This window comes from Helianthus annuus, chromosome 9 (assembly GCF_002127325.2).
Source record: "Helianthus annuus cultivar XRQ/B chromosome 9, HanXRQr2.0-SUNRISE, whole genome shotgun sequence".
In the NCBI taxonomy this organism is placed as follows: Eukaryota; Viridiplantae; Streptophyta; class Magnoliopsida; order Asterales; family Asteraceae; genus Helianthus; species Helianthus annuus.
This window is the reverse complement of record NC_035441.2, coordinates 188054613-188066511: the sequence shown is the minus strand read 5'-3', so window position 1 is coordinate 188066511 and position 11899 is coordinate 188054613. Positions and strand designations below refer to the sequence as shown.

The window sequence follows — 11899 nt, the reverse complement described above, 5'->3', positions numbered from 1 at the left end:
CACAACATTACTACTTTTTAGTTCCCTGTGGTAGAACTTATACGCAACCTTTCTTACTGAATATTTAGTAGTGATTAGCCGTTGGTCAACCATCACAGCAGAAGGTAGTGGTTCTACGGACCGTCGTGAACTTTCTACGCTGTTTTATTTGTGTTTTTATGATTTAAACAAACCATTTCTTTGTATTCATTTTCTTATGTGAAGATAGATGGAAAGGAGGCCGAACCTGCCAGTAACCGAAAGTGCAACGACCAAAAACTAAAATTACCAAGTACAAGAATAGAGGCCTCTGCAGTCTTTTTATATTATAAATAATGAAGATGAGGGTTCACTAATACAAAATTTAAGAGGAAAAGCTATACAAAATTGTGAATGTTTTCCTTTCCTCAAAACCCCTTAATAAATTTCTTTCTAAGTTTCTACATAAATACCATCTTCCGCCTTAGGCCCTTGAATGCTGCATAAGCTCAAACCACTGCAATTTGGTAGGTAAAAAAACATGTCAACAAACTGGAAATCTAAAGGATATAAAAACAGATAAAATTTACATATTTGTATGGCTTACTTGTCTCAATAAATCAGCAAGTGTTCTTGGAAGACTTTCAAGGTCTTTTAGGACAACATAGAACGGAAATGGGAATGAATCCATGTATTTAACAAGACTCACGCATTTTCCATCTTTAAATGATGCATCCTGAAACAAATAAACAAATTAGTTAACTTTAGATTTATGCTAAAACCTCGATTAGCAAGAAGGAAAAATGAAAAACGAGTGAAATTACCATAACTTCTGTTATTGAATCCTTCGGGTTGTCCAAAAGAAGAAAAGCGACCATTCGTTTTTGGCTCAAAATGTCTCTAACACGACGCTTCAGATTCTCCTTTTCATTAAGTCGGCCATCGGCTATGATTAAAACAAGCTGCTCTAACGGATTTTGTCCCGATGGCAATCGTGCATTAATTACCGCAGAATCAAGTTTGTTATTTAAGTATTTTAGTAGGTCAACCATGGGCTCATCAACTATTGTGTTCTCTTGCTTGAATGTCAGACTCGAGACCATCTGCAAAAGAAAAACCGGTCAAAAATGCAAGATGATATAAAATCGGCTGGACAATGTTAAGTGGAATCATAATTGTCATTTTAGTATTTTAGGGTAGGCATCTGATGTGACATCTAATAATTAATTTCATATATAAACTGTTAAAAAGAAACATTGTTTAAACTAGTAGATAAAACTGATTTTTACGTTTACGTGTTTCCTAAAATGAGTTAACATAATATGACATGCTAAAATCGGTTGTTTAGTCCATTACTAGTTTCATGCAATTTACCTTCTTTTTTAAAACAGTTTGATCCGCTTAATACAAAAATAAAAAAAATAAAAACCTCGAGTTGATTTGATCATAAGTAAACGCGTTGTGCTTGCAACCGTTCTGAAATACTAACCTTAACTCCAGACTCTCCAGTGAACGGCTGATCAAAGTCATGTAGTAATTTAATATTCCCCTTTTTACCGAAACTTGCAACGGCCAAATTCCCGACTTCCAGTTGGGACATTGCACGGCAAACCGTCACTAAAGCTTCAATAGCAGCATTCCCACAATTATTCTCCGACATACTTCGAGAATCATCCACAGCAATCACAACTTGGTAATTTCGTTTATTCGGGCGGGTCCGTCTCAGCCATATTTTATCTTTTCGATAGTGACTTGCAATGTAAGGAATTACCTTTTTCATGTTTATCCGTTTGCCGGTTTTATAATCCCCTTGAAGCTTGCTAGCAAGAGTCGGTTCCATAACCAAACGCAACTGTTCAGCCAACTCTTGAGATAATCTTGTGGTTTGCGACTCGTATTTTCTCCATAACGCAGAAGCAGAATCTTTCATCTCAGCAGGAACATCTTCAAGATTGTGGGACTTGCCCATATCATCATCAACAACAGAAAGTTGACCGAACTGACTTACGTCATCTGTCATATAAGACCTTTTCACGAACACCGAACTTTCTAACTGACTTCGGTCACCATCTTCAAGAGGGTTGAACACTTCAGGAGCTTCATCTAGGATCTCCGTTTCTTCAACTTCCATCTTGTCATGGATAGTATTACCAACGTTTTTTAATGGATAATTCTTGACGGGCTGGGCTTCATGATGTTGGTCTTCAATGTCCATTTCAATATCATCCTTCTGGTCTGCGGGCCCACCATCACCGTCACCATCAACAGGCTCTTTCCTGTCAATATTTTTATCCACCTGGTCAGCTGCAGCAGACCCGAGTGCCTGAGCTGTTCCTGTATCCAACCCGGAAGTAAACCCATATTCATCTGCATCTTGATCCTCATCTCCACCATCCATATCATCCATTGGATCGTTTTTCTTATCTTCTAAATCAACGGAAACTTTTGCCCGTTCTTTCCAGCCCTCGAGTGCATCGCCAATATTACGTAACGGGTTTGGTTCGCTTTTCTGAAGGGACGACGGGTCAACCTCAGGTGGTTGACCAATATGTTCATCGTTTAGTTCCCCTGCTTTTGATGAGCCAGCAACACTAACTTCATTTTGTGAAGAATTAGGTAAACCTTGTATAGGAGCCAACTCACTTTGCATATCATCGGTATTCGACCATGTAACTTCCGATGAAACGTTTCTCATTGATGCTCCATTTGACCCGCTGTTAGGTTGAGTGGCGGATTCGTAATTTTGCTGATGTTCAGTATCAAAATTATTAGCAACGGGTGCAGTAACGTCATTCTTTTGTTCGTCCATGTCAGCATCAGTTTTACTATCCTGCTGATTTTCTTGGTCAGCTTCTTCAGCTTCCGTTTCCATATCAACGTTCTCTGTTAACGCATCGGGACCAGTTTCTTCTTCTTCTTTGTGGTCAGCTTCTTCTTCTTCACCGTCGGCTGATTCATCAACGGTTTCAGTTCCCTCATCTTCATTGTGGTCCACGTCATCTTGCTGATTCATGTCAATATCATCATCAGGATCCACATTGGGCTCATCAGGCTTCAAACCCGTAGGTTCAGAAAACGCTTCATCTTTATCTACATTCATATCTTCAACATCATTACCATCATCAGGGCCATTATCGTCATTTTCGTCATTCTGTTTGTTAGATTCATCAGCATCCAACTCCCCTGCTTCATCAGTAGCTGCCACATCGTCTTCTTTAGCTCTAAGCTCTCTACCGTTGGGATCATTATCCTTAACTGACGGACCGGTCTCGTACTTTTCATTTTTTTCAGGATTTTCATCGTTTTCGTCATCTTTATTCTCCCCAAGTTTTTCATCGACAATATTACTGTCGTCCCCAGTCTCACCCATGGCAGAATCAAGTTCTGGCTCATCATTTTCATCTTTGTTTTCATCGTCGGTTTCATCCTCACTAACACTAAACGCATCAGCGTTAAAATCCTGTTCCATCTCTATGCCTTTATCATTTTTACTTGGAACATCATTCAATGCATCTTGTTCTTCACCCCCCTGCAGTAGCAAACATTATAATTAGGGAACACTGCAGTTAACAGATAATTAGTGCGTATGTCAGCAAATAGGGGTACCTTTTCGGTTCCAAGTAGTTGGTCTTCATCTTCTATCTGATCGCTTACATCTTTAACCCCTGCACCCTCACCCATACCAGTTCCAGTAGCGTCTTGAGTACCATTGTCTTCCTCTTCGTTTTCTGTTGCGCACCCAAAGCCTTGCGAATATAGTGAAGCAAAAATCTCTGCTAGTGCGTGTGTAACCATAGACAACTGTACCAAATACAAAAACACAAAGAAATTGTTATGGCAATGGTTCAAAAAAAAGTTCAGGTAGAAAAGGCGAAACTTACAGTACTGTGGACAACCATAAAGTCATTAAGAAGACCGTTGCCAAAGTTAATCATTAGGTCCAATAATGAATACAGATGCTTCAGTTGCGCCTCAACAAGATCTATGCTTGCTTCTTCATTTCCATAAAGGTCAATGAGTTTTCCCTACATAATTTAAATCAAAATGAGTAAACATTGTCAAAATGTCGTAAAACTCATAAATATAATAACAAACAATAAAAAAGAAATAAGCAGGCATTACAGCAGAGTTAAGTGTTTCCACTAATTCATCATTTATAGCGTGCAACGGCAGAGACTCTACTCTAGAGGCAAACAAATTTTGCCAGGTATTGATATTTCGCAGATAATCTTCTGAGTGCTCAACCCTGTTATTGACCGAGTTAACTCGGTCAAAGCTGTCAACTATTTGTTTGCATGTTTTCCTAAGAGACTCGGTGAACCGAACTTCGGCTCTTGAAATATCACCCGCATCATGAACTTTTTCTGGCTGATTCCTTTCTTTCAAAGCAGAATTGTAGTACTCATTTAAAAGGTTGCCCTGAAAAGTTTAACAAAAATCGCATAACAGGTCAGAAAAGTTATAATGTAAAAAAAAAAAAAAAAAAAAAAAAAAAACTAATTGCTACTATGAAAATTACATACATTTGTGATGATGTCGTTGAAATGGTCAAGCAGAACCTTTTTTGCTAATCCAGCATGCAGATCTTGCTCACGAATAGCAAGCAATTCCTCTTTAAAACCCTTAATTAACATAAAGTTCTGTTGGACAAATTGTTCCATTTCCTTTGTGATGCCATAAGGATGTAATACAACTGATGTGCTAATTAGACTGCCACAATCACCAAAAAGATAACTATCCAGCATTTCCTGGCAATATAGTATAAAGTTAGTATGAAACAGTCTGCAATAACAAACAACTAATTACAAATAAAGCAACTTAGTGGAGAATTTTACAACTATGAAGCACGGGGACGGCATATTGCCTCGAGTACCTGTCCCGGGGACGGCTCGGGGACGGAAACGCGTAGGGGACGGCTTGGGGACGCTTCCCAAACGTACCCGGATATTGGGGACTTCTACAAAACCGTACCCGATATTGGGTACTTCCAAAACAGAGTATCGGGGACGTTTCCTAAAATATTTAGGATTTGAACCCTTTTAACTTCCAACTACGTAAGTCGGCCTTTTATAATTATATATGCTACGTCGGCCTTTTATAAATAATATATGTTATTCTAAACATTCACGTACAACAAGTCTGATCATCATCTCTATTCAAGTATTCATCATTCATCGAAGATGTTGGGTTTTTGGAGGTTGCCGATCTTTTTATTTTTTGATATTATTTTTTTTGCCGTACCCATATCTTGTATTTTTGAGTTTTGCCATTCCCCGTACCCGTACCCCAGTCCCGTACCCGTATCCGTGCTACGTAGTTTTATAACCGTAAAAGTGAATTGTTTACTTTCATTTTAGGATTTAGTCACATAATGTAGTCATGCATCTTTTTAGAATAACTATATTTCAACCCCAATAAACTGTCATAAAAACCGTAGTACCTTGGACTTTTTGAATTTAAGAGCAAACGCTTCTAAGAAACGATGAATCTGTTTAGCAGCAGCTCCAACACTTTGACAACTGTTCAAATGGTTGTTCTCAACACTCTTTAGCAACAAACATTCGTCATCTAAACTGTTGCACATTGTATCAAACAGTTGCTGCAACAATAAACTCAAGTATGAGCATCATCATCAAATTATATTCGATAGTAAATACTATTACTGTTGCATATAAATACTTAAATGCAATTGAAAAACAAAAAACCTTCTGACGCCACATGCAATTAGAAACAATTTCTTGATTGTGAGAAAAGGAGCCGCCAGAGCTGCTTGAAAATAAACTCTGTAACGGCAAACTGTGTTTCTTTAAGAGTTCCAAACCCTTGGCAAGATCATAGGCATCAGCCCTATGAGATTTTTGTATCTCAACAAGATGATCAAGGTATGAAACAGCCACCTCAGCCTACACACACAAAGAAAAGGTCACTAAAATGTAATAGCATAAGCTGTGCAAATACCTTCTTGCAACATACCTAATGAAATACGTATAACGTACACATATAAAACAATGTATTTGTTTTCAAACAAATTAAATCCAAGTCAAAATGATTTCGATGATTACCTGTTCTTTTGTAAAGTCCTTGTGAAAATTCGAACAAACATCTTGCAAACGGCCAAAAGAAGACATACTTTTGAAGAAGTACTCATTTGCTGATTTCCAGATGGTTTCTAGATTATCCATGGCTAGACTTTGAGCTTTCTCTTCCGAAGCAACATCAACGTTTCCAGAAGATAATCTACTTTCGGTAAGTAACAAATGCTCCATAACATAAGACGGTTGGAAAAACCTTGACTTATTCTTCACGGATTGATCCTGTATGTTACAAACCGACCAGAAGAAATGAGTCATCAGAAGTGACGACAAGAAAATAACTTGACGTAAAAAAAAACATTGCCGTAATTTCAAAAAAAGAGAAGTAATATTCGTACCTCATTGGATGCAGGTCTATGCTTGGCTAATCCACAACTGTCGAGAAGTTTTAGTAGTTCAGCTAGAGCCCGTCTTTTCAGCAAACTCTTTTTCTCTTCCTTCCAACGTTCACCACAATAAATAATATTTGTGCTTATTGTTTCAAATGTGTATTGGATTACGTCCCACTCTTCCTTTGTCACATCACTTAAAGATAAATTATCTATGGACTTCCGGATAATATCTATATTTTCTGGAAATTTTCCCGAAGTTGATAACATTAGATAAAAATAATGTAAAATTGGACATTTTTATTGAAAAAAGACGAAAATAACCTTCTGCCTCATGCAATTGGACACATGTGCGGTCAGGCTTTTTGAAATGTGCGGCTCGCATATCTTCAAATGCAAGATCCACTTTATTTCTCCAAGTGGAAGGCCATATGAACCTGTACGAGTTGAAACGGGTCGGTGCATTAGTAAGCAGCCCAAATCAACCAACTTATAAGATGAAATCGAGACCAGTACATAGCAGAGGCTTGACAACATATATAGGTACCTCTTTTCGTTTCCCAAATGTATTACTTGGCAAGCAACATCCAGAACTGGCTTATATTTCACGAAAGAATTACAAAACAATGTTCGATCATTAGCTGCTAGTGTTTTTAATCCACTTTGACCAGTTGCTTGATTGATAATAAACATTACAGGTTGCTTCAGCACATCCTATGACATTAAAACATGTAAGGTCCAAGGGGCAACAAAAGAAACAAAATTGCTAATTTATTTTTTTCTACTCTAAAGATATAAGATATGGATTAATGTCACTCACAGTGTACTTCTGAATCAGCTTTTTAAATTTCTCACGGGTCCGCTTTGAAGTCTCCATTGTCATATACCACTCATTACGTTCCCATTTGCACAGCTTTAAGAGTTCTTTCAATTCTTCCACAATATTCTTTCTGTTAGATGCTAATTGCTCCATAATACTGAAATACAAAAATTTTGATTTTTTGTCAAATTCTTATGTAACAGTGTAAAAAAAATATTGATTTAATACGTTAGAAAAGAACTAACATCGGCAAGAACTGTATGTAGTAGCCAAAAGTATTGTACAAAATCTTCACATTATCCTCATGGCCAAGACTGCATGACATAATACGATATAAAATATGATCATGAAATTTATAATTAAACTATATTTTAAGATCTAAAGAAATACAGAGAATTGACAAACCTTGAACTAGATTTCTGACAAATCTCGGTGCTGATGTGACCATGGAAGGCAAAAAGAAGTTGAAGACGCTTTTTGAACTCACCAATGCTGGAAGTCTCAATAAACTCCTTCAAGCTGTGTTCAAGAAAAGTAAATATGTTAAAAACCTTACACGTTCAACTTCTAGAATTTCTTAGTTACATCACATGTTATAAACATGCCTCTGCATTGTGTCGTGAGCATCCACAGAACATTTTTGAAGAACCGAGTGCAATGGAAACCACAACTGCAACATTGTTAAAGAGAATAAGTCATTACAAATCACATATATAAAAAGTCAACAGTTGAATAATAATATAGATAGAGGATCCTGTACATTAATCCAGAAGTGTGAGAAGTGTAAGAAGTGTATTATAACACTATATATAACACTATATAACACCATAAACACCGGGTAACACTATGTAACACCATATAACACTATGTAACACTATATAACACTATATAACAAATATAACACTATATAACAAATATAACACTATATTTTGTCTGATAGCATGTCTATGATAGATGTATAGCGTTATATATTGTTATATAGTGTTATATAGTGTTACATAGTGTTATATGGTGTTATATGGTGTTACATAATGTTATACACTTATACGGTGTTTATATGGTGTTATATAGTGTTATAATACACTTCTCACACTTCTTGATTAATGTACAGGATCCCTACCCTAATAATATAATCATTAATAACTACACTAAATCATACCTGGCCAGCATTAGTGTCAAACCGTGCTTGAACTTCATCAAGTAAAGCATGCCATGATTCAAATTCCATCTTTTGCCATGACGACACAAGACTAACAATTGGATCTAACTGATCTGCAATTTCAAAAAGAAAATCAAGTGGACCCTTAAGGTTATAGAATTGGTATATTTGTAAACCTAACAAAAGCAACAAAAAAAAAAAAAAAACTTTACCAGAAAGGGGGAATTTTGATACAGTTTCTTGAAGGTTGCGAACCCTGTTAAGTAGAAACTGCAAGCCTGACATAGCCTATAAAGTACAAAACCAACATACACTATTACGAAATCTACATGATATATGGATGCACACATGACATAGCCTATAAGTAACACAAGTCGGTTACCAATATTGTCTTCTTTATCTTAAAAAAAGTACCTTAGCAAGAGGGGTGTTCATAGGGATAGACAAGATCATATCGATCACATCCACAATTTTCTGAAGAGCAGGATGATCATCCCATTCACTCATAAGATGCCGAATTCGCTGTCTGAGATTCATAACCGGGCCCACCATCTTAGCCAGCATAGAAGCATTTGAATCCTATATCACAAGCCGACAAAGTTAAAAATAAAATTAGAAAAGAAAACCTTTTATCAACGGAAAAAAGTAATGGCACACAAAACCTTGTAGAAGTTGTAAGAACTTTTTAGTAGACGAGATGAATTAAAATTCTTATCATGCTCCAGACAAAGGCGTAGTACATGTTCTGGGATAATTTTAGAATCCAAACTAGAACACAATAAGCCCTTTAGATCTGAAAATAATAGTAACAAAATGAGATTTCTATTTAAGTGAAAATAATCACACGTAACATTATAATTCCCGAATCAATCACCTTTTAGTACTCGTGTACCCAGAGTATAAGAATCCAAGAAAGAACACAGCCTATCGGAATCAGATAATTGAACAAAACCAACCTGAGTAAAAGCAACAGCTATTAGAAATGATCTGAGTGCTCTGCCCATTATTAACACAAAAGACGATAAAGTCGACTCACAGGTTGAAGGAGATCCGTAGAACCAAATAAGGTACAAAATAAATTGACCATTTCGTTCAACATGGATTCTAGCAGAAGATTCCAATCTTTCTCCAAGATTCCATCCTCATCACCTACATTGTTCTATAAGAAACATGTATCTGCATTAGCACTGTGCCTTGAACACTAGCGTCATATAGTTATATAATATTTTGTTACCTTTTCCACAGATACTTCAACTTCCTCAGTAGCCAACTCCTGCCACTCTGAAAAAGCTTCATTTGCAATTGAACTTTCGAGGGTAGAAACGTCAATTTCGATGACATTCTTTATATCAAAAGCACGAGGTTTAAACTGGAACTGCTGAGAATCAAGCTCTTCTTTGATTCTCATTTGAGTCTTCATTTTTACATAAAGTTTTGCAAACCTATTAAACATCTTCTCCAAGAGCTAATTGTTGTGCAAAAAGAAATGGAAATAGTAAGTACAACTAATTTGTATATGTTCTCAAACAAAAATGACGTTGTAAAAGATTTAAATCATATCTATATTATTTAAATAGGTAGGGCCGTAGAGGTATTCTAACATCTGCCCTTAGGGCAATGTTAACCACCATTTAGTAAACACATATTTACACATGTAATTAACAGTTAGAATTAATAATCTTTTAGAGTTTGCATTTTACTGAATTTTCTCTCTCGTAATTGACCAATTACATCACAAATTCAATTAGTTTCCTCCTTTTTTACTCCCAAAGTATTCAGCTATTCTCTCCTAAAAAAACTATTATTTATCACTTCAGTTTTAAATATAAAACTTAATTAGTTAGTTGTTATTTCATTTCCTTTGAAAAACTAATATATATTCACATATATATATATATAAAACTCTAAAAAATTAAGGTTTGTATAATAAAATACTACAAACTGAAGTTTCATCAAAAGAAAAGACGTGTTAAAATTAGGAATTTGTAAAAGATAACAAATAAAACGATGAATAAGGTCAAACTTAAAGAGCATGAAAATAGAAGTGTATTAATACCTCGAAAGACGCATTGTCAAGAAAATGTGCCGTGGCCACATAATGCACCACACGAAGAAGACTGTTTTTATGAATCGAAGCTTTCAGTTGCAAAATGGATACCTTAAACAAACATAAAACATGCATCAAGCATTTTAGATTCCAATAAAAGAATAACAAATGAGGTAGAATTGTCAACTGTGTATAACCTCTTCATCTTTGTTATTATCTCTTGCAACAGTAACCAAAGTTTTCACCATCTTCATATCATCCTCCCCCATGTAAGTAGGGAAAGATTCATCAAAATACGAAAGTTTAGCATTGAAATCAATCAAATCATCCTCAATGATTGTAACATACTTTCTTCCCATGCCCCTCGGGAATCTTATAAAGGAATAAAGTGCCCCCTGCCGGTCAAAAAAAAGTCAACATCAGGGTGCACACACTAACCATAACGTAACAGCAAAGAGAGATTTATATATTTACCAAAACAACATCAATATTTCTCTGCCCGACTCTATCCAGATATTGATCACGTAGACGGTTAGACAGCACCAGTGACAAGCCTAACTTCATCTCATATATTGCAATCTGAACAGGTTGAACTATATCAACATATTCAGAATATTCGTTTGATAATCGGTCCACAAAACGTGTTGCAGTTTCCTGAAAAAAAAAAAATCAAAAAGAGACGGTTAGCAGCCAGGTACATTGCATCAATATTACACGATGGTCTTCCAATTAGCGCGTGTCGCAACCTCTATTCTATGCAGTTAATGCGGTGACATATCGGATATCGGTCAAGGACTGATATTCGAAATATAGGTTATCTTGGTGAGATATCGGTGGGATATCGGTAATGTTAATATCATGCAGAATTTATATATAGCAATTTAACATTAACAATTCAGTATACTTTCCTACCATTAACAAATCAACCTTTTGCAACTTGCAAAACACCAACAATAGTAGCAAGTATGAACTGATTAAGACTTAAAAAACTAACATTTAACACAAACAATCAACAGTTATGACTTAAAACACTAATGGCAGAATAAGCAGAAAGACAAATGGTAGAACTAGGAGTATACGTACTGATATCGGAAAAATCGGTGATATATCAGTTATATCGGTCACTTATCAGTCAATATTGCCGATATTCTGACCGATATTTTCCAAGGGGACCGATAAATGATACATCACCGATATTAACTGCATAGCCTCTATTTACTAGTATAATACTCATACAGTACCTGCCAATTATGTATATCCGCAACCCCAAAATCCGCAAACGGCATTACAACCCATTTCATGAATTCATCACATTCTGATCTCAACTTCTTAAACTTCCGAGGATCCGAACGAAACACCACTTGTCTTTGGAGTTTGTTTCTTTCGTTTTTAAGATTATTTAACAATCTTTCTTTTTCCTTATCAGCCTCACTTAATGAGAAACATCCTGCCAGATAAACACACTCTTCGCGCACCTGTAACAACGGTTTCAAC

At 36.0% G+C, this 11899-nt stretch overlaps 1 protein-coding gene across 1 annotated transcript in view; it reads right to left on the bottom strand.

The window, feature by feature from the left end:
* Nucleotides 1-272: 272 nt before the first annotated feature.
* The window catches only part of LOC110880241 (midasin), a 32915-nt gene continuing 21288 nt past the window's right edge, over nt 273-11899 (bottom strand). Inside the window, exons 44-72 of the mRNA XM_022128829.2 lie at nt 11647-11880; nt 10880-11059; nt 10603-10800; nt 10415-10516; nt 9593-9823; nt 9395-9517; nt 9233-9314; nt 9021-9151; nt 8773-8937; nt 8571-8646; nt 8359-8471; nt 7805-7869; nt 7605-7718; nt 7445-7513; nt 7200-7356; nt 6927-7093; nt 6704-6816; nt 6389-6621; nt 6021-6272; nt 5664-5861; nt 5399-5557; nt 4482-4706; nt 4081-4377; nt 3840-3983; nt 3565-3759; nt 1448-3487; nt 783-1061; nt 566-694; nt 273-475 (exon numbers count right to left, since the gene is read on the bottom strand). Coding sequence (XP_021984521.1) covers nt 443-475; nt 566-694; nt 783-1061; nt 1448-3487; nt 3565-3759; nt 3840-3983; nt 4081-4377; nt 4482-4706; nt 5399-5557; nt 5664-5861; nt 6021-6272; nt 6389-6621; nt 6704-6816; nt 6927-7093; nt 7200-7356; nt 7445-7513; nt 7605-7718; nt 7805-7869; nt 8359-8471; nt 8571-8646; nt 8773-8937; nt 9021-9151; nt 9233-9314; nt 9395-9517; nt 9593-9823; nt 10415-10516; nt 10603-10800; nt 10880-11059; nt 11647-11880 — 6504 coding nt within the window. The 3' untranslated portion in view covers nt 273-442. The remainder of the gene's footprint in view (nt 476-565; nt 695-782; nt 1062-1447; nt 3488-3564; nt 3760-3839; nt 3984-4080; nt 4378-4481; nt 4707-5398; nt 5558-5663; nt 5862-6020; nt 6273-6388; nt 6622-6703; nt 6817-6926; nt 7094-7199; nt 7357-7444; nt 7514-7604; nt 7719-7804; nt 7870-8358; nt 8472-8570; nt 8647-8772; nt 8938-9020; nt 9152-9232; nt 9315-9394; nt 9518-9592; nt 9824-10414; nt 10517-10602; nt 10801-10879; nt 11060-11646; nt 11881-11899) is intronic.